At 34.9% G+C, this 24,224-nt stretch overlaps 2 protein-coding genes across 2 annotated transcripts; one reads left to right on the top strand and one right to left on the bottom strand.

The window, feature by feature from the left end:
* Positions 1-564: 564 nt before the first annotated feature.
* On the top strand, positions 565-9,506 carry LOC132904660 (uncharacterized). The gene is made up of 12 exons (XM_060955348.1): positions 565-1,038; positions 2,016-2,321; positions 3,108-3,195; positions 4,082-4,369; positions 4,765-4,978; positions 6,322-6,384; positions 6,669-6,822; positions 7,158-7,676; positions 8,046-8,133; positions 8,252-8,454; positions 8,873-8,957; positions 9,204-9,506. Exons 1-12 carry the CDS (start codon positions 655-657, stop codon positions 9,395-9,397), a joined length of 2,586 nt encoding a protein of 861 aa, XP_060811331.1. The 5' UTR covers positions 565-654; the 3' UTR covers positions 9,398-9,506.
* Positions 9,507-11,336: 1,830 nt separating this feature from the next.
* LOC132904738 (uncharacterized) lies at positions 11,337-22,504 on the bottom strand. Its single transcript, XM_060955460.1, has 8 exons — positions 22,277-22,504; positions 22,054-22,182; positions 16,701-16,908; positions 14,208-14,686; positions 12,754-12,931; positions 12,396-12,617; positions 11,966-12,195; positions 11,337-11,694 (listed from the first exon to the last, which is right to left on the bottom strand). The coding sequence occupies exons 1-8, from the start codon at positions 22,304-22,306 to the stop codon at positions 11,533-11,535; spliced, it is 1,638 nt and encodes a 545-aa protein (XP_060811443.1). The 5' UTR covers positions 22,307-22,504; the 3' UTR covers positions 11,337-11,532.
* Between the last annotated feature and the right edge of the window lie 1,720 nt (positions 22,505-24,224).

The following is a 24,224-nucleotide window of genomic DNA, read 5'->3' as shown; positions in this document are numbered from 1 at the left end:
TGTTTGCAACCTCCCGAGAATTCTCATTGTCCATCCTGCATGCAAATGCGTCGCCCGTATCTTTTTCCTTTTTTGTTTACACTTATCTCACGTACAGGATATTTTTACCTGCCGCGGTTGCTCCCCGTTGTATATAAAGTCGCGGGAGGATTCACTTGGGACGCTCACACTTGTCTTGTATCTCGAAACCGTCAAGTTCATTTCAGACGGAAAAGAAAGCGATATCGATTAGTCTCCGGTTTAAAGTCGCCGCGAGAAAGCGCAACTTTCTCGGTGGAACATTGGCCGCGAATCGATCGCGTTGGAAAATTCTGAAGCCTCGCTATATTTCTGTAAATTAAAAATTTACAAATTAGAACTGACAGAACCGTTTTAAATCGTTTCGCCGTGCGTTAAGAGGATAGTCGTGTAACAAAGTGAAAATCGATAATAAAGGATTGCGAGTGACTGAAAATTTAAGAATAACAAATGATTGAAGGTATTAGAGAGATTAGAAAAATTGGAGTATCAGAGAACTGCGAAATCGAAAGATCGAGTCGAATTGATCAAATGTCGAATGTTTCCGAGACATATGAATAATACCAGGGACAGTGTTTAAGATCCTATGATAAATTTTCCAAAGTTTGATAGGTTCTCTTGTTGCTAATTGTCGAAATGAAGTCAAATTCCACTACGCGAGCTATTCTTCTACATCTTCTTTTTCTTCTTGCAAGTGTTCATGCCACTGACAATGAGAAGAAACGATACGACGGTTATAGACTGTACAAAGTTTTTGTGTCAGATACTACGGGTTTAGAACTATTAAGGAACATGTACGACGACGATGGTTACCATTTATGGCATCCACCGAGTATCAACAACACCGCAGAAGTGATGATCGCCCCGGCAAAGATCCAAGAATTCATGGAAAAAGTGAACACGTCGAAGCTTGAACCGGAATTGATGATGGACAACGTGCAAAGGTATATCGACGATGAGAATCCTCGTAGCAATATAAGAGGTGGTTTCGACTGGCTGGGTTATCACCGATTGGATTCTGTAAGACATTATTTTCCATTATTTTTCTCGATAAATAAAATTGAAATATTTTTAGAATATTAATGCATAGCTTACAATTTCAATTTTCTCTTCTTTCTTCTTCCGTCAGCTCAGTTATCATTGTTTATTTCACAAATAAAAATATTTCGAAATTACCATAAGAATTATAATAAAATTTCAAAATAAAAAAATGGTATCACCATGGTACTGCGCTATTGTAAACAATAACGTACTACCAATATTACTACAATGTTTTCGTAACATCATACTACACCATTGTCACTCTATTTCACTATATTTTACTATCATGTTTTCCTGCGATATTATTATTATCCCACCGTACTATATTTTCGCATTAAATTATACTAATGCGCTACTATATCGCAATATACCGCAATACTACGTGCAATTTACTAAGTATAAAATTATCGAATTAATTTATTATCGGTTATTAAGAATATAAAGTAAACATCGATAAGTATAGAAACACGATTCAGTTATCATTGTTTATTTCACAAGTAAAAATATTTCGAAATTACCATAAGAATTATAATAAAATTTCAAAATAAAAAAATGATATCACCATGGTACTGCGCTATTGTAAATAATAACATACTACCAATATTACTACAATGTTTTCGTAACATCATACTACACCGTTGTCACTCTATTTCACTATATTTTACTATCATGTTTTCCTGCGATATTATTATTATCCCACCGTACTATATTTTCGCATTAAATTATACTAATGTGCTACTATATCGCAATATACCGCAATACTACGTGCAATTTACTAAGTATAAAATTATCGAATTAATTTATTATCAGTTATTAAGAATATAAAGTAAACATCGATAAGTATAGAAACACGATTCGATTTTGTTATATAATTAAATGATTTAAATAAAGTAATTAATTTCATCGTTTGTCCTTTTATAAGGCAACGTATTATTGATCGAACATCTTCCTTTCAGATTTATAGCTGGCTAGATTCCCTCGTAACGCAGTATCCTAAGATAGTGAAACCAATCACCGGTGGAAGTAGCTACGAAGGCAGGAGTATCAGAGGCGTAAAGATTTCCTATAAGGAAGGAAATCCTGGTATATTTCTCGAAGGCGGAATACACGCCAGAGAATGGATATCACCCGCTGTTGTCACCTACATCCTGAACGAATTGATCCTTAGCGATGACTCTCGTGTCAGATATATGGCGCAGTCGTACGATTGGTATATTTTCCCTGTATTCAATCCTGATGGCTACGAGTACACTCATACTATGGTAAGAACGCTTTGATAGTTTTCGTATAACGTAAACAACGTTTAACTGGAATTTGCAAATAATCATACGAATTAAGATCGTTGCGAATACAATTAAAGGAATAACGTCTAGTCAGAGAATTGTTCTTACTCGCTAAAAAGGAACACTGGGTATATCTTGAAGATCCTGTATAGTACTTTTGATCGTGCGCATTTTTCCAATTTTTTTCCCATAAAGTTTCCATAAATGCATGAACATCCTCGCTGAAATTATAATAAATAAGAGTGAAACGCAACGAGATTCGAATTGGAAAGAAAATTAATTGTAAAATATACAGAAATCTATAAAGTGGCATCGCATTTTGTTAAAAGTCGATTTATTATTTTATCGTTTTCTTATCGAGAATACTCGATGGTCAATTATAATTCTAATAAAACTGGTGTTGGTAAATCTATCCAGATAGTGTACCTTTTTACGCGAAATCTAGGTTTTGATTACACGTTCGTTTTATTCGTAATCAAAACTAGTTACTTTGTCAACAAAAGAGATAAAGTGGGTATTCGAAAACGACTTTGACGCAAATCGCTATTTAAACGATACTTCTTACGATAAGATCGTCGAACTTCTTCTTTGAATTATTTCATTCTGCTATCGGCCCGTTATCTATAGAATTATTCGAAGAGCTTCGATCAGTTGTAATTCTATGTTTTTAATTTTTTGATTAAACCAGGCTTACGCTCGATAATTGTACGATGTAAATGATAAAAGAATATACCTGCAAAGTATATCGTGTTTTGTTTTGTTTAGAATCGTCTATGGCGGAAAACCAGAAGACCTTCCGGGAGGGGTTGTTACGGAGCTGATCCGAACAGGAACTGGAATTTCCATTGGGCAGGTAACGATCTAATACAAATAAAATTATCGCTACACCGTTTACTTTATTGATACTTACTTTAGAGTATTATCTCCAATTTATGAACGCTGATAAATTTTAAATCAATGTAGATAATAAAAATAATTGCGCATATTAGAAATCAATTTAGATATTGGAAATATATGAATTGGCATCTAAGTGATTGCGGATTTTGTCATTAGGTGGTATTGACAAAATTAGTTACCAATTCATATATTTCCAATATTCATATATTTCTAATATGCGCAATTATTTTTAGATATTTGAAATATATTTTAGATATTGGAAATATATGAATTATATGAAATATATTTTAGATATTTTTTAGATATTGGAAATATATGAATTGGCAACTAAGTGATTGCGAATTTTGTCAATACCACCTAATGACAAAATTCTCAATCACTTAGATGCCAATTCGTATATTTCCAATATCTAAATTGATTTATTTATTTGTAGCATAAATAGAACGAAACATTCGCTGAAAGACAATCACTAGGAACTGAACTATCTGTATCTTACAAAGGAAATAAATATTTGTCCTTCTATATTATTGTATTATAGATTATTAGATAGTAGAGGAATAAAATTCTTATATCTTTAACGCTAAAGATCGATTCAGTGGCTCGTTAATGAATCAATAACAATTGATATTTTCATTGGTGAATAGAATAGAATTATCAATTTCTAACATCAACGAAAAATCAGTGTGTCCTTTGTGTTTCGTTTAAAATAATATCCCATTGTTATCCCATTGTCCCAAGTATAGTGTAAAAATACTAAAGATTTCTTTATTATTGTTATTCGTATGTCGCACTTACTGTTGAAAAGTGGCGCTTCTGTTACGTTGCTTCTACCAATATTTTAGAGGGTGGTACCAGCCGAAATCCATGCAGCGATATATACCCTGGTGAAAAAGCATTCTCTGAAACAGAAACAAGAACCATGTCACGATATATCGACAGTATCCATGACAAAATATTCTCCTACGTAGCGTTCCACAGTTACAGTCAATTGTTGCTCATCCCTTACGGACATACTAGCAAGAGGATCAGCAACTACAACGATCTCTTCCAAATAGGAAATTATTCCATAAATGCTTTGTTGAAGAGATATGGAACGCGATACCAAGTTGGCAATATCGTCGACGTTATATGTAAGTACATTATTCAAATAAAGTTAAGATATCAGAGTATCGTCGTAATAAACACCGAGATAAATATATCGAAATATTATAAATATCGTTTGTTTTTTTTTTATTTTATTTTGGTTATTTTACAATTTGTCCTTATGGACATTTGGTAAAGTGTTATATCTTATTGGTGAAGAAAAAAAAAATAAAATAAAAATAAATATAGCATGTGGATGGCTACCCCCAGCGGGGTGCCAGCTTCGTTTTTTCTAAGTTATATCTTTTATGATAAATATCGTTTGTGGTAAAATTAGTCGAAAACAAAGTAACGTAAAAACGTGTGAAAGTAGAGTAAAATAAAATACGAGAAAATTTCTAGGCTTTTGTTTCGATCAACTTAAATTTTGTATTCCTTACAGACGTTGCGTCAGGAGGTTCGATGGATTGGGTGCGGGGCACCTATAACATTCCCGTTACATACACTTACGAACTTCGAGACACAGGAAGATACGGCTTTATTCTGCCAGCAAGTCAAATTATACCCACTGCAAAGGAAACCTTGGATTCCTTGGTCGTTATGTTCCAACAGGCTGCGAAACTTGGCTATGGCATATCCGCGAACAACACCACGTAGCGTTGAATTCCTTTTTATACAACGTTTCATTCTGTAAAATAACAAACTGCTGTTTAATACCGTGTAACGTCAAGGTTACTTAATTTTAGCTACGAATCACACATACGTAAAGGACCGTAGAAAAATAAAATATATCAAATAGATTGTACAATTTTCGTTGTTAAATAGTAAGGAAAGAAATAAATAATTTTGTATTACTTCCAGAGAATGTGAATCGTTTTATAGCGGAAAAGATGATCGTAGAAACCATACATCATTGAAACGTTGGTTGATTACAAACACTGTCTTTGAACGATTTTCTTATCTATATTTTTGATATTGGTCTTGAAATACCGTATAATCTTTCACGATCGTAATCGTCAGTTGGCACGTTTACGATAACCACGTAATTTACGATCACTTGCGGTAATGCGATTACTTAAACACAGTTGTTTTTATTCATCCAGCATTATAATTCACACGCGCTTCTTTAATTTATGCAATCGTTCGAACCAGTCATTCGCAAGCGTTACGACGTAACAATTTCTAGCACGATCTCATCGCGAAACAATGTTAAACGATCTTCGAAGGATGCAGATTGGATGCAACTGTGACAAAACGATAATGACACTCTATGTACTTGCTACGATCGTAACCTGATACTTATTTACTTAATAACTTCATTAACTTGCGGATGGAAGAAAAAAGGAGAGAACTCGTTACTCGGATTTTTAATTTCTTACTGTTGCATATAATATATAACGACACGTATATACGTAATATATATATATATATATATATAATAATAATATATAATAATAATTTCTTCTTCTATAGATTCTCTACTTTACAAACTGAAGGTCTCATTTCCGTCCCTATTCAATTATACCAAAATGTTCATTACGTTTCTATCAATTTTCAATTTTAATTTTATAATTATTATCGTTTAATTTAATGTCAGAATCACAGTATAGGATTTTACAATCATATCCGTTTGACCGATTAGAAGAAGAAAATAGAAATGAAACATACCCATCTTCGATTCGAAACGATCACCTTCCATGAACCTTCCATTCGCTGGACGATTTTATCCCAGTTATTAAGATTCAAACTCTGAAATTCTATTTATCGTTATTTCAAAAAGAAAATGTAGAGAGGCTCGGAAGCTTGAAGTATCCAGAAATTAAAAGTCGTCTGCAACTGATTGTGAAACGACATCGAATGATCATCGTTTAGATCGTTTAGATAAAGAAGCGTACTCGAAATAAATCCGATAAGGTGATCCAATAAGCTCTTTAATTAATCGATGATATGATTTTCGAATAATGACCAGATAGAAATAACCATTGGTGTCGTGTGCAAGTAGAACGTTTAAATACAGAGATGGAAGTAGCAGCGGCACAATCACCTTTGGTGACTATACAGGGTAAGATCATTCATCTCTTCTCTTTAATATTTCTGCTCTATTTTATAGCTTCACTTTCTTTATTTTAATTCAAACTCGATTTTTTTTTCATTTTAATCGTTGATATTTAATTTTAACTTTATGTCTACTTGAATAGAAATTTCTTCTCTGTATTTATTCGAACGTCAAAAATTTCGTTATAAATTTCGTTACTTTCTCGATCGTTAAGGTTTTCGTAGAATTTTATTTGTACGTCGTTTACATTCTATATGATAGTAATAGGTTCGATCTTGTCCATTTCCTAGGAAAAGCATCATGTGGAAGTTAATTTTGGTCGCTTTGGTCGCTTTGGCGACAGCCGAGAAAGTAAGGTACGACAACTACAAGGTGTTCCGTGTCGTACCTCAGACGGAAGAACAGGTGGAAGTCATACGCCACTTGGAAGAAGTTTCCGATGCGGTATGTACATCTACTTTCATATAAGTATCATTATACGTTCAAAGAATCAAGTAAAATATACTTCTTTCCATTAGTTTATCGTTAAACCATAACGAATCAAACGTCTAGCTCCGAAAAATTGTTTGAAAAACGAGCCAAAGGCAAACTGTAGCGATTCGATGAACTCGATCCATTTCCTGAACATTATTCCCTATTTTCTACGTTATCGTTGTTTTTTAAAATTCAATAATAAAAATACCACGGTGAATTTTCATATTTAATTCCCAAAATTACCATTTATTTTTCTCAGGATAATTATTCATATAATTGACATGAAAAAACTCTGAAATGTGCAGTTCTCTTTCTGGAAAGAGCCAAACGCTATCCAGCACCCCGCGGACGTGATGGTTGCCCCACACAAAATCCCCGACTTCCACGAGACCATGAAGATGTTCGACATCCCCTACGACGTCTACGTCAGCGACGTTCAAACTTTGATCGACAGTGAAATGCCACCAGCTCAACCTCTGGCTACGTTCGACTTAAACCGCTACCACACGCTCGATGAAATCTACGCTCATTTGAACGATCTGGCCAAAGCAAACCCCGGAAAAGTGCAAGTGATCGTCGGTGGAAAAACGCACGAGGGTCGTCAAATCAAAGGAGTGAAATTGTCCTTCGGTAAGGCCAAACACGGAGTCGTGTTGGAGGCTGGAATCCACGCCAGAGAATGGATCGGACCGGCTACCATTCTGTACATACTCAACGAACTTCTAACCAGCAAGAATGCCGATGTCAGGGCACTCGCTGAATCTCACGACTGGTACATCTTCCCTGTCACCAACCCCGATGGATTCGTATACACTCACACGAGCGTAAGTAACTTGAGAAACTCGAGGAACTTTTAATATAACGCGAAGTTATGTTAGTCGAAACATAGAAAGTTTTATATGCGGGTCTTTCCTCTTTCAAAATATTCTATTCTCACGATTGTTTATTTAGAAGACCGAGATTTATCCCACTGTCAACAAATTTTTTCTGTTTGATATTTTTGTATTAAATAGGATCTCTAACGATAAAATAAATATCGCTGGAATCGTGGCAAACAACTCACATTGTTCGATGACAAGTTCGATAACGATAGAATAATTCGAAGTATTAATAATTTTGTAATAATTAATATAAATTAATAATTATTAATAATATTCTTCGATGCAATAAATTCGATTATGTTTGTATCTCAGAACCGTCTGTGGAGAAAGACTCGCAAACCATACGGTGTCTTGTGCTACGGAAGTGACCCTAACAGGAACTGGGGATACAAATGGATGTGTAAGTTCTTGATATATAAGTAAACCTTAAACGATGCTTTCACGTTCTTTGATAAATAATTAGACAACGTTGAGATATATAAAAATCATATAAGAAATATTCTCTCTTTATTCTTCAGCTGGTGGTGCTAGCAACCAGCCATGCTCCGAAACTTACGCTGGAAGCTCTGCATTCTCCGATATTGAAACGAAAAGTCTATCGGAATATTTAACGTCGATCTCTAGCAAATTCTCTGCCTACATTGCTTTCCACAGCTACTCTCAGCTTCTAATGTTCCCCTATGGCCACACCAAACAGCATTTGGAAAATTACGATGATTCTGTAAGTAGAGGCTTAATAAATTTATGTATTATTCTATTACGCGTTATATCTTAAAACTTTTTCTTGCATTCTCCGTTTTTATACATCTATTATATATCGCGTTTCTAGCATTGAAAATGAAAATAATATATTTATCGTACACATGGCGGTTTCGTTTCGTAAACTTTATATTCCGATCTTTCTTCGATTCAATTTTGTAAATGCATTTATCGCGGAGAAATCTCATCGAAATATCTGATTTTATCGCGCATATCTCGTTACTCAAAGGGTAATCGGTACTTCGTGTTACTTTACCGATAATAACGGTGAACGAAGTACCACTTTTTTTCGTTACCGATACTCTCGATCGATTAGCAGAATCTCGATGAAATTTGCAAACGCGGAGGAATCAGCTAAAATAACGAACGTGCCTTTTCAGCTGCAAATCGGTAAGAAATCGATCCAAGCTCTCGCTAAGCGCTACGGAACCAAATACACGACCGGAAACATCGCCGAAACCATTTGTAAGTACACATTTTGTTCATTTAAATACAACAGACGAAACTATGATCGGTAACTAATACATTATGCGACTGATAAACGAATCGATATGAAATAAAAGATAATTTTCTTTGACGTGGACGTGAAGTAGTAATTAAACATAAAATTGATAGAAATAAATTAATCCGATAAGGCTTTTTTAATTGGACCAGTAGATCGACAACGATCTTTACTTTCATTTATTGCTACATATCATTTTCTACTCCTAGATATCGCGAGCGGAAGTTCAATGGACTGGGTGAAGGGAACATTCCACAAACCAATCACCTTCACCTACGAATTACGTGACACTGGTCGCCATGGTTTCGTGCTTCCGGCTGATCAAATCGCCCCTAACTCATTGGAAACCCTGGATTCTTTAGTCGCCATGTTCAAGGAAGCTAAAGCTCGAGGATACGAATAAGCTACAGACTGCAGAATAAACTACAAACAAGATTAATCGATATAAATAAACGAACGAATTAAAACGAATAATGTACAACGAATATTGTTAAATTTTTTTAATATATTTATATCGTTGTTTTTACTTCGTTCTCCTCGACCTTAACGCCGGATCTACGTCTGAGTCTGATCTGAGTCTTAGGACTCATGTACCCAGAGAGTAAAACAAAAGTGAGCGTAAAAATCACCATAACGTGATCCTACAATTAGCGGAGAAAAAGCTGGTAGAAGATCGAATTTAACCTTCAAATTCAATTATTGCATTTTCTTCTATTCGTCACGAGGATCAAAAGTCTCGATGGAAAGAATTGTTTAAGTTTCAATGATCTGAGGTGTAGTTGTGTGTTTGTAGTTGTAGTACGCTAGCCGGGGTATAGTTGTGGGAGGCGATAGAGCGCTACTGCTAGTGTGTAGGGATGAGACAGGTTCTGCTGCGTGGGGTAGATGTCGCTGCTGGGGTACTGCTGTATTTTCTTCTCATTTTTGATGCCGCGGAAAAAAAATCATACTACGGTCGCCGGATCTCGAACCGTTCGTAACCTAAGACGCTAACCACTGCGCTTCCGTCGTCCAACCCTAGTTGGTGTCAAGTGGTGGTATTTATATCGTATGCTGCCACAGATCTTTAAACTGATTTTATTCGTAATGTGTCTACATCTACAGCGAGAAAACGAGCTATCGACAAAGCGGCAGAAAGCTATGGATCGGCTATCAAAATGCTATCTTTCGAAACTTGCCGAGAAATAACGAAGACCTCTCGTAGGAGCAGAGGTTCCAAGGCAACGCGATTTGCCGCGACTAGATTAACAATTTAGTAATCGAGAGTTAATATTGCAGCGTGTTGATCCATTATCAAAAAGTGGGCCAGGGTAACAGCAGGTTATCGCTCTTGCTCGTATTTATATGTTAATGACCTTACATATCGCTGTTTGGTATTGATAGTGGCACAACGAATGTAAATTCTTAGAGGAGAGAGGCTTCTTAAAATTTTTTCAAAGAAATCGAGAATCATCTGAACGACGTTCCAAAGCTGACTTAACACGTTGACGCCGGCGCGACCTACCGGTGGGTCAGACGTGTCTGTCACGAGGGACGGCGGTGGGTCACACATGTATTTCACGAAATAGGTAGTATAAAATAGGTTTATATTATTTTATCTCAACATTATAAACAGACATACAATAGTAAAAACATAACAATTCAATATTATTTACTTAACATAATTATTTCCTTTCTTCATGCAATTTTTTAAAATAAGTTAGGCAGAGTGCCGGCTGACTCTTACAACGATCACAATATGTTGTTACTTTTTTGGTTCCTTCACTATATTTGAAAGGTGATAAATAATTTCTTCGCAAAATTTAAAAATTTTAATACTTTTAGTACCCCATTTTCTATGTACATACCACGCATTTACGAGGCAAGTCCCACATATTAATTCCATTACAATTTTTTTATACAATTCGGACGAATACAACATTAACAAACTATCGTATATCAACGTATCGGTTGAAGTCCACGGAATTTATTGAACCCAACAGGAATCGTATAGCTTTCGTAATTTTGCTATAAATTTAGGTCAAATTTGAAAAATTGCGGTCGTGTCTAACAGTCTAATGCGACTCACCGCCGTCCCACGAAGCAGACAGTGAATTCGGGCGCCGCCCCACGGGGAAAACCATGACTATCGGCGCCGACGTCAACGTATAAACGCAAGATATGTTCGCGATAGCAGTACAACTTTCCACCTCGTACACGTTACATTCTGTACAATTTTACTCTTTCTCCTTCTTAACGTAGAATGACGGTATTGTTTATTACGCTTACAACTATAATATTACTTATTATATGCTATACATTATATGCTATATTATATGCTATTACAGACATAGATCGAAAAGAAAATTTTTAAAATTACTTTATTCTTCCGTCGTTAATCGTTAAGAAAACATATTAAATACTATATATTTTACATTGTTCAAGTAAAAGATATTTTTATTTGTACTGTTTTAAATTCGTCTTAATTCGTCAATTGTTTTAAGTTATTTACGAATAAACGCTATCCATTGTCTACGCAATCCGTTGTCTAGTGGTAATTTAATGAATTACAATTGCTCTTGCTATAGCTTTCAATTCTTTCTTCGAGATCTTTCCTGACTGTGTATGTGGAAGACTTGGTAGAAATCGTACGCCTCCACGCAGTTTATAATAATCCAACAGGTTACTAGCTACCATCTTTATCAATTCTTCCGCAGAAACCTGTAAATTAAATTGTATATCGTATTTATATCATACACAAAGTAATAGCGATCGTTTCTTAGGTTTATATTATCTTCAGCTTAAATTATGTTATTTGATCATAGTTTTATAATGTCACTTCGATTTAAGGCTTCTTAGTATATTTACAAATTATCAACAATACCGATCAAGTTAAGAGACTTAGTATATTAATATACCAACGTTAAAAGTAATAATAAATTACAAATTTAATTATTTATTATAGTAAATCAATATATCGATTTGTATGTACCTCCTTCTCAGGTATTTTGCTGACGAAAGCAATAGGATGTTCGTCGTCTGTAGGATGAGGTATACCAACCACTGCCACTTCTAACACCGCAGGATGAGATTGCAAAACATTTTCGATTTCGGTCGGCGTTATTTGGTGTCCCCTGTATTTCATAATTTCCTTCAATCTGTCCACGATGAAAATTTCTCCCTTCTCGTTATAATAAGCTAAATCACCCGTGTGTATCCATCCTGAAAATAGAACGTTAACCTATTAAATTACCGATCCATCCTTATGTTTTATCCTTACTTAATTATCTCAATCTTTACGTTACTGTCATGCTTTTCCAACATTTCGTTTATTTTAAACCACAAATAAACTATCTAGAGAATACTTAGACCCATTTAGAATTTCAATGATAAAATTAACAATTGCAAATTGCGATATTTACCATCCTTGTCGATGGTATCTTTGGTAGCTTCGGGATTTTTTAAATATCCTGTCATTATCGTCGGCGTTTTCGCGCAGAGTTCGCCATGCTCATTTGGACCAAGTGTCTCTCCTGTTTGAACATCTATGATTTTTATCTCGCAATTTGTAGCTACCACGCCACAAGATCCGCTTACAGTGCCCGATAATTGTACTGCACAAGTGCCTCCAAGCTCTGTCATACCTAAACAAACAAAAAGAATAAGTTATTTCTCACATTATTCCAACGCGTTAGTCGACCATTTAATATCTTCATCTCAGACGAGAAGGTAGATATAGTATAAAATTTCAGTTTCTCGTGTAGTTCCTTTTCTACTTACCATACGCCTGCGTAATGGTCGTAGTCGGGAAGTGATTCTTCAATAAATCTTGAGATTCTTGTTTCATCGTAGCACCACCGGTGAAAAAGACTTTCAAGCTACTAAGATCATAATCGTGCAGATGACTGTATCGCGCTAACCGATTTGCCATACTGGTGCTCAGCATTAACCATGTGATCTGAAAAAATGATAATCCGTGAATACAAAAGAATAATCCGAAAGGAATTGTTCGAAAGAGTTGCGCTTTCGCATAAAGGTCGGATGAAGCTTTTATACTGAATTACTGCGGGTATCATATACATTAGCTTCCCAAATATGTGAAACAACGACGATGAGGGATTGTCCATCGTCTCGTTGGATATAATATAACTTCTGGCAGTGAGGGAAATGAAATATCAAGCATTCGTATTTTCTAAAGCTATTGATAGTTTTAATTCTTTATGGAATAATTGAAAAGACATTTTTTCACTAAACGCGATATAAATATCGCCGTGTTTCTATTTTACGATCACAAAAATCAACCGAAGTAGATTAGAACGAGATAAAATTCTAAATAAACTTAATTCTTTGTAAATGAAGTGGATCGTAGATAAGTCGAGCGAAATTTCTTCGTTGAGATATTTTTGTCCGAATTTCTATTTTCACTCGGGAAACTAACGATTGACTCATTGAACGACTTACTATCGTAGAGACACTGACAAGTATCCTAAAATTTGTCCAAAACCGATAGAACAAAACATGCAGTTTGCCTATGGGTGTTCGATAATTTAAGAAATACATGTGCAAACATATTTGAGATTCGATTATTATTTATTTTACCGCTTGTTGTTTGAAAAAATACGCGCGTTAATAATAAAAATATACCTTTTTGTTAATATTATTCTATTATTCTACTAATATTTGTCTCGGCATATTAAAAATCAAGGTGATTACGTGAAAGGATCGATCGCGATAATTCCGAAATATTTGAACAAGGTCGTCATTCCGAACAACTCTTTCGTATATACTTTATTTGCCGAGTGTAATTTCCCATGATTTACAACCCATTGATTTATCTCCTTCTTTACATTAGGCTATATCATAGGAACGTGATCCTCTTTAGAATACTATTCGCGATGCATACGAATAATGAACGTGCAATGAGTGAATATTCATAAATCAGGTTTAGTAAAAAAATTTGTGAATATTCATAAATCAGATTTAGTAAAAAAATTTGAATATCTCAGGATCTAAAATCAAGCGGCGTACAGGCTAAAGTTGTTCGGAGCGACGACCTCGACAAGATATTTTAAGGTGATCGAAATCGGTGAGGAACTCGCGCTTCTAAAGAATTAGAAACACCTAAACTAAACGATTAATTCGTTAATATCGTCATAAAAAGATACATACAACGATGATTAATCATCGATGCTTGAACATCAACGATGTTCAACTATCAATACGTATTATCGTACCTTAAACTTTTCGACAATTTCGCAGGTAGTTTTCTCGTCGAACTCCGGCCCGATGATCCTCTTGGTGCAAGAAACGATGCTTTTAAGACTAAGTAACGATCCACTGATCCAGTACAAAGAACTGAACCACATTGGGATGTGTTCGTTGAGCGCGAAACTTGCCGTCTGGTCCAGTGCATTTAGAAGTGCCTTGTGCGAAAGCTGCACGCCCTTCGGCATGCCCGTTGTTCCAGACGAGAAAAGAATCAAAGCCGTGTGACTGGGATCGTTGATCTCTCTGCATCGAAAATTCTTCACTGCCGACTCGGCATGCCCCTTCATCGTCTCGGAAAACGGCGTCGTACCAGGATAGTAGCCGAAACAGACCATTTTCACATGGTACAACTCGATCTTCGCAGCCTCCAATATCACCGCCACCGATTTCTCATTCGCGAAGATCACTTTCGGTTGCGATAATGCGAGAAAGTAACGTGCCAGTTCTACGAAATTGTAATAATCGATCGGTCATCGTGTGCGATCGTATAATCTTTTTAACATGCAAAGCAATCGCTTAAGCGAAAAAAAGATATTTACCGAATGACCAGCTGGACAAATTTTAAAGTACAAATTAAATAAAAAGTGAAAACACGAATAGAGCATATTCTGAAGCTAAACTGATCGACAAGCTTTTGTAAATTTCTCCATTTTATCGTATTGCGTTAATGTTTTAATTTCTCAAAACACGAACGCCCTACTTCCACGAGTTTTATCTCAAGCACATCGCAAACGCTTATTTATCTGCAAGTTACAACTGAATTTTTAAATCTTTACGTCAATGTGACTTGTGAGAAGCACAGCCACGATCGATAATGGGTTCTCCTGCTATCGGCTCTTCTTTTTTTTATATAATAGCTGCTCTATAAGAGAACTTTGATCAAATGTACGAGGACGACGCGGGAAAATTTACAAGTTTATTTTTATTGGTCTTTTGTCTTTTACGTTGCTTATATTTTAGTTAAAGAAGAGACCGATCCAATAGACTTAGAACGCTTTGGCAATGGTGATGACAAACTCACATTGTTATGTAAGAAACAATTAATACCTATTTGATCGTTACGTTGTTCCAACTTAATTAATATCATTCTGCACGTCATCGTACTAGGAACCGTTTATTCAGCTTTTTGTAGAAGCCTTCTAATGGCTGAGAATTAAGTAATTTAGAAGCTTGGAAAAATTGCTTCAAAGAATTTGTTCGCATTTACAAGAGCTGAAAAATTTAATTAATAATTTAATCCAAGGAATAAAAAAAATACCGCAGTAAAATACGTATACGTATAATACATGTAAAGTACATAGGTATAATCTGCCATCTGCTTGCATAATAGCTCGAGTGACCAGTCGTTATTACAGCGTTCTTCTATCAGTTTCAGGAAATGTCTTAATCAGGCAAGTCCATATTTATTACGGATATATAGTTTTTTAACTTGAAGTATCGCTGATTCTATACATCCTCTCTGCATGTCAGTGTAATATTCCATTTGCAATGAATAATAGCATGACTTCTATTTTGCTTGCTATGACCCAAGATCGTACAATTGTTATAAGTCCAGCATTAGAAAATCGCGTTAAAAGACGGCTTATTGAAATATCTATAAAAGTATCTTCCAAAGTATAAATACCCTATATATATAGGGTATATAGGGTATATATGTAAATTCCCTAGAGTTCACGTGGGATAGGGACTCTTTTTGTTTTACGGGTAGCACGACTCTTTGTTTCACGGACAGAGCGACCCTCTTAGGGATTTACGGACAACCATTTTTGAGAGACACTCCTTTCCCAAACATCAGAGACAGACAAGAGCACGGAATAACTATTTAAAATTGTGGAGACTGACGAAGAAAGATCGGTAGCTCAGGACGTTGAAAATCGATTCTCGATTTTCGATCTTACATATATATTCACAAATGTTTAAATATTATGCATAAATATATACGTAGATATCGTGTCCAAGAATTGTGACGACAATTTTGTTTCCAAAAGAAATTACAAATATTACTTGCCTAACTTTTAGGTTATGTTATTTAGAGGAATATTTTCTTTTCAGCTGTATCATAAAACCGATTTTCAACTTCTACGAAAGACATGGTACACATTTAGTAATTTCTCATTTATATTCATTTATGTTCAAAAGTAGTCAAACATTGGTTTAGAATAACGAACAATACAGAATACAAATTGTGCATAAAGCATGTCGTTTCGAATGCAGTTATTCATTATTTACAAACACGATAAGAGCGAGTCTTCTACGGGAACTTTGATATCGTCAACGATATTAGACAAAAATTAAACGTCCTCGTTTTATCGCGCATACGTTATAGCGTGTAAAATCCTGATAAGAATCGAACGAAAAAAAATCGTGTAAAAATATTTTGCCGTGATTGTAACGACACTCGATCGGATGATATCCACGCCAAACCCATTAAGCGAATTATTGTAATTTTTAGAACTTACGAACGTTCATCGCGTAGTCCCATGCATTGACAATAGCGCCGAGATAGAGCGCAGCAACGTAAGGAACTATGCAATCCAGATGATTATGCGAAGAAATTACGACGATGTCACCTTTTCCCACCCCGTACCTTTGCAGCCACAGTGCACATTTTATTGTACGATCCATGATGTCCGCAAAAGTATCTTCGACGCCTGAGATCGAGTCTACCTGAAAAATTCGTTTGATTAACGAGAACTGTGATCTAAATTAGCGCTTTTAGGGTTAAGAGTTTAAATTTAAGTTAAAGCTGATGGGAAAAAGGGTTGGATTGTGTAGCTTGGCGGAGTAAATTATCGATTAAACAAAATATAAAAAATTATAAAATATAAAATTCTATGAAAAATAATAAAGAGCCATATATCCAAAAGTCGTACTCCCGAATCCTCTTGTACGATAATTTGTGAACTAATAATAACGATATTAATATTATCAGCGAATCGACAAGTTCCACGTTGCAGGGAATAGACGTTTTTTTTATAATTTTATGTTCCTGATAGGATATCTTTGTAATTCGTACGATTACAAATCTTTAAAATTAATAAAGATCGGTTTTTAAATGATAAATCTTAAAGATCTGCAATCTATAAATTTCTATAAATAAAGGTACATAAATAAATTTATATAAATATCATTTTATATACCACGTACTATGTGCGAACGACGATCAACGACGCGAACACTTTGAACAGTTTCCAATCCGATTTCTTTCTGCCTACCAATATGTATGCAAAATATTTGAAATTATTGAAACGTCGAGAATGTGATTTCGTTCAAAGCGAAACGCCATTATTTGGTTTCACGTCAATTTGATATTTCTAATAATCAATGCAATAGAAAGAATCCCTTATCGCGAATTGAACTCCAACGGTCATATAAAATGTTTAGTAAAAAGATGGGCAATCTTCTAGAAATAGTAAATAGTAAAGAAGAATCATAGTTATTCTGATTACTGTGAAACTACGATAATAATAGGCATCTGTTTATTTTATTTTCTCTGCTACTTACATTCTAATAATTACTTCAAGTATACATCTAAATATATATAAATATATTTTTAAATCACACTAAATCATTGAATTTTCATTGCTATAAATATTCATGTTCGGACGAAAAACGGTGAACGCGTTATTGTTTGTTCAATCCATTTATCAATTGACTTTTTCATTAATTATTTCGAAAACTGTTCAATATCCCATAGAAAAGAAAATGAAATACAACGAATGAAATGACTTCGATCGCTATCCTACTCACATCGTTTCTCCCGAAGTGATACGGATACTTTCTGTTCCTTGGAAGACATTCTTAAATCTTCTGCAATGAATTTTTCAATATAAATTCCAAGCAACGCCAAAAATGGTCGCGTTTTAATACAATTTACCGAATGTCCAGCTGGACAAATTGTAAAGTATAAATTAAAAAAATAAAAAGAAACTGTTTAATACTCTCCATTAATGTCGCGACCTCCCAACCAGATGGCGATCAGTTAAATCGTAACTGAAGATGGAGAATTGATCGAAGAGTTCTGGTGCGATTGTGATTTTGAATATTTCTTTGAGGAGTTCTACTATGATTACGATGTTGAAGTAAGCTTGAAGCGTCTGTATGATTTGATTTACAAAGCGTGATGTGCGTGGGATGTGGAGGATGTGTAGCGTAATTCCTTTGTGATCTCGTATCCGGTGGTCTTTCGTCGAGTTCTAATTTGAGGTTAAAGTTTATGACACGTGGTTTGCTATCGAGCGGACTCGAGCGTTTAACCGAGTCGTCGACGTGATCCGAGTTGCAAACTTTGTAACGTACAATGTGTGAAATTCCAAGTTCTCAAAAGTAACAGACGTGCTGTTCCCGTCGTAAAATTGGGATGATAATCTTACAGGTTCGACAATTAACGAACACCCTGTAATTTGTCATGTGTTTTTAGATTGGTTTCGAGCTTGACCAATACAATCGCGATAGTCGAGTCTCATAATAACAGTGTTCATGAAATTTCACAATGTCTGTAATACGCGTAACGTATACTTATTTTTTTATTTTATGATTCTATCGCGTGATTTATTAACACGCACGAACCCTTCTTATTATTCGTATTTTCGATTATCCGATGTAGGTTCGGTTGGCGTCACGTTTTTTTTTTCCTTTTTTATTTTCATTTTTACTTTACAATTTGTCCAGCTGGACATTTGGTAAATTTTTCTAACTTTATTGCTAAATAACATGCGGATGGCTACCCCCACGAGATGTTTAGTGTGTAAAAGTGTTGTGTATACTAAACAGCGTACATAATTACATTTTCACACGAGTTAATACGACAGACCGGAAGCTCTTAACAAGAAATAAGAGAAGTGGCGGGAGATCTTTCAGCGTATGCGTTGTGCATGCTTTTATGAGAAAGCATACCGAAGCGTATGTTGAACTGTACGCAATATATATTGAACATACACACAGTAATATGTACGTATGTGTAATCATACGATAACGTCTTATTAACACGTTGGTCACCCAGCGTGATTCGGCAAGTTTTCTGCGGGGTCCAAATCCAACCGCCGGTATGCAGAACGTAAATAGAGCGACAATCGGGAATTCATTGTTTATCGCCTTCGATTCATTGTTTGTCGCCTTCGATTCATTGTAAAGAAAAAATTATTTAGTTCTGAAATGGAGAAAGCGATAAGCTTCCCAGGTAGAGTATTCCGAGAGATCTCATGGCAGATATCTCAGATCTTTCATTTAGTCGAGAAGCATACTTGTGAGACGTATATTAGTGATTTTTTCACCCTCAAAATGTTCAGAAAACAGTGTGAAAATATATTTGAAAGCGAGAGAGTAGTGATGACTACAACTATTGTTCGAAAATCACCCCAAATGTGTTTGGAATGTTTTAACAAATACCATGCGATATAGCATAATGTAATATTTTATCCAGAATATAAATTAATAAAAAGTATGGTACAATATGTGTTTAATATTTTTATGTTGTATATCCTATATATAATATCTTATATTTAATTAACTCGAACAAGAAGAGCGTCATACATACTTGGGTAACGGGGTCCCCACGGAAATATACCCGTCACATAAATATGGGTGACGTGGCGACCAACGTGTCAATGAAAACACATCGTATCTCTAAAACTGGATTTAGAAATCAAGTTTACTCAGACTTCCTTTGTTTCTTTTGACGAATGCTATATATGCTACTGAACATTGTTCCCAACCTTTATATTAGGTTGTCCCAAAAGGTTCTTCAGTTCGATAAGGAAATAATAGATATACAACATTTTGTGTTTTATATTATTTCATTGAATCATGTATAATCGATTTTGTTCTATTACTAGAAAATGTATGTAATTACTGAGAAATAAAACAAAACACTAGTAATAGTACGAAATAGATCATAGGTAATTCCATAAAATAATATAAAACAACAAATGTACATCTATTGTTTCCTTATAAAACGTACAAAGCATAGAGACTTGAATCGTGCCAATGGTGAGTACGTGAAACGCAAACACGATCTTTCAATTTTCTTCTATAATCTTACTTCACTAATCTTGTTTCTTAATAATAATACATCGCTTGCTAGCTGAGAGTGGAAACAAATCATATTGTAAACAATGATATTGAGAAATTATCTGTTTGATTTTTAATGTTTGATGTACATAATAAGTAGCGCTACCGTTGCTTATAAATAATAGATAACGCTATCGTTACTTGGGCTATATAAGCTATCCTACGTAACTAGGGCAATAGATGACTAGGCGATAGGTACGAAATAGTAGGAGGTAGAAAAGAATTCCTTTAGGCAAAATTAAATACTTTCGAATGGTACATCGTCCGGTATAATAGCAGAGTCTCGATTACACGGCGTGACGCCAACCGAACCTACATCGAATAATCGAAAATACGAATAATAAGAAGGGTCCGTACTTGTTAGTAAATCACGCGATAGAATGATAAAAAAACTTTTTAATGTAATAGTTGATATTTTATGCTTTACGATTAAACTTCCGAAAAATATAAAGTTATCGTAAAGTTCAAAGCATCTCGGATAATACAATAATTCGGTTAATTAGGATTGGCATAACCAAGACTTCGTTGCATTACGTGTCTCCATTTTGGAAGTGACGATATTTTGAAGATGTTAAAGCTGTCTCTACTCTTTTAAGATAGACTTGTGAAACTTTTTTTATGCAACGATCGATGGATGTTTGTATTCCTTATGCAAAAAGTACTAGGATACCTGTATATGAAAGGCAAGGGAAACATAACTCTAAAAATGCTTTCTTGTACTCGTTTATCTTTCATACGATATGTTTAACAATATTAAAATTAACAGAATATCTCGCGGCACAATATCGTTCGTGCGATGCATCGAACGAAATATTTCGCGTTGCTGTTTTTCCAACGTGTATTGCAACATGCATTGGTCGGCAATTGCACATCTCGCATGCATTCGCAAATGTAGTGTCTCGCGAATTGACTTTTATCGCTATCATATCGTTCGCATTTACGTGTATTGCAACATGCATTGGTCGGCAATTGCACATCTCGCATGCATTCGCAAATGTAGTGTCTCGCGAATTGACTTTTATCGCTATCATATCGTTCGCATTTACGTGATTCTAGATACATATGTATATGTATAGTTCTGTTGGAAAAAACGAAGATGATTTTAAATTTTCAAAACGTCATCACTATCCAAGCGAACACCTTAACATCGTTTAATTTTGTCTGACGAAATTCCTCTCTATATTCTGCTATGTTCAGAGCTTCAGCCGTGACCAAAGAACACAGAAAGTATTTAAACGAAGGCAAAGTCTTTGTGACCTTTGTGTCTTTGTGCCTTACAACGAGTCACACGGATTGTATTAAACCTGCAAAATTCTTTGAGCATCGTGATGTTTTATCGAAAATATCTATTTCAAGCCATTATATAAAAGCTTCAACAGAAACAGTTACACAAAAAAGCTAAATTGCAGACTATAACAATTTCAATTACGCTCCTTATATCAGCTGTCGATTCTACATTATATAATCATTTTTTAAAATTCCATATCAGTTCCGAAACATTTAAGTTCCTCGTGACAGTTAATTAAAGACTTTTCGTAACTGTTTCAAGAACACGACACCGATACGGTAAGAGTTTCCAACCCAAGTTGCGAGACCAATTAAATTAAAATAATTCATCGGTCTACACGGTAGATGACAGAACGATTGCACAACTACCAAGCGACTAAACGAACAATACCAGAATTCGGTTTATCGTCGTTTATTTTTCCTTAATCGTAGAAAATAAAATTCGTCGATACGTACCTGACCAACGATATCCGGATTATTTTTCAAACTGTCCAACAACACTTCGCCAATACTGGTATATTGACTATCCAACGATATCACTTTCCCCTTCATTATTTTGTTTTCGATCCTGAACGGTGGCTCGGTCTAAGAACAATAATACGACGAAAGTATGATAACCTTAATACTTTCTATGTTACGTTAAAGCGAAGTAAATAATTGCATTCGTCAAACGTCTTACGTTATTGTTTGCTGGTTCATTGACGACCATATTGACGATTGTTAGAGGAATCACACGAAACGATTCTTTTTAGAAGAAAATAAATAATTTTCCTAAATAAAAATATTTTTCTTACAATATTATGGAACAACTTTTTTCTAGATTTATGGATCAATGCAATGGAACAGACTCATCTGTCGGTGATCGTCCAACGACTAGATAAAAATCCTACGATGACAGGCTTTTTCTTTATATGCAAACCCCCCTCCCCTCGACAGGCTTTACACACATTGAAACTCGCTTATGATTATAGTTTATGATTAGTCTGCCTATGATTGGTCTCCTGTAATCTAAATAATACCTATGTTAATGACTTGTATTTTGAATTTGAAATTCATTTATGTCCTTGGTTATATAATGACAATTTTCTATGTTTTTCCATCTCGTATCTGTACGTTCTTATTGCTTGCACACGTTCCTTCCGTCTGTGTATAGAAAGCATTTCACATTTCTCTCTTTTTTTTCATATTTTTGTATTTTTATAAGTTACTAGCGAGACTGTGCACTATTATCTTCAGCGAGACAGATTCAACCCAAAGGAGTAATAAATGAGAACTTCAAAAAGTAGCAGATTCGATCTCTCGCCGCATCTCTTCAATCTCTAGTCTTGGAAAAATGTAAATGTTTCCAATCTATTCATATTCTGTATCACAGACTCTCCAGTTCGTTGTATCGTAATCTACATTTCGTACATCGATTGCCTGCTATATTTCTTTATCGATGTTTCCAATGACGTATGTATCTTTCTATGATATTTCTATTTTGCTTTGACTTATAGAACGTATCAACGAGGTTTGGCTCGAGAAATCTCGAAAGACTTTCTTTTTTATTATTTAATTTGTACTTTGCAATTTGTCCAGCTGAACATTTGGTAAATTTTTCTAACAGAACGACTTACATACGATTGGTATTGTTGAAAGAATATTTTGTATCAAGTATGTTATAAATTAATCGTTCATGCATAAGATAAGAAGTATGTTTTAAGTTGAAGCGTTCCTAACACGAGAAAAGGAGCTTTTCTAATATATAATACCATTTGATTGGGGTCAGTCAGCACCCATCCTTATTCACCAATCTGTTTCTTAATAGATTAGCAGCGACGACTGTTGCCCTCACTTTCCTAACCAAAATTACTATCAATGAATACCATCTAGACACACCTATTTATAGTTTTCTTCTTAGTCATCACTGTCACCGAAACTCGCTCGCTAGTCGATCTTCGATCAGTCGACATCTTAACTTCCCTTCGTCGAGAACACGTCTACAAGTACCACACGTAAATACTTGAGTCTTTCAAGTCGTTGGAAATAAAGTGTGTTTTTAATCTGTTAATTCAACGTCATAATCATTTCAACCGTCTCTATTATCTTAACCGAAATAGGGGATCAACTGATTTATGACGTCGATTATCGTATCGTAACAAAACATTAGGGCTCTAATTGACGCGCTATGTCGCGACCGCGTCCCTCCGCGAACGGCCAAACATATTTTCATATTTCCATTATTACTAAATTACCGTTACTAATAATTATTATTCCTTATTATATAAATATATTATAATATATAATATTATATATTATATAATATGTGTAGAAAGATTTATACAATGAAGTATTCGTTTATTTCAAGCTGAGTTGTGCAAAATAATAAACACGATGAGTTTCTACCTTATAACAATTGTTCGTTTTTCAGTTCGTGTCATATTAGTAAAGGTATCATCTTACTGAAAAGTATGAAATTTCGTATCATTCGTGGAATACTAAATATACTATACTACACAAAAGATAATTGTAGATCTATCTGTTCAAACGATTTAATCTGCGTTCTTATATTACATCGTGGAATCTACAGTGAAAGAAAGAAAGAAACACGCGTCTGCAATTTCACCGAGATAATCGATAAATCAATT

Source organism: Bombus pascuorum, chromosome 2 (assembly GCF_905332965.1).
Source record: "Bombus pascuorum chromosome 2, iyBomPasc1.1, whole genome shotgun sequence".
NCBI classification, from domain to species: domain Eukaryota; kingdom Metazoa; phylum Arthropoda; class Insecta; order Hymenoptera; family Apidae; genus Bombus; species Bombus pascuorum.
The sequence above is the reverse complement of the archived record's forward strand: the minus strand, read 5'-3'. Positions and strand labels throughout refer to the sequence as shown.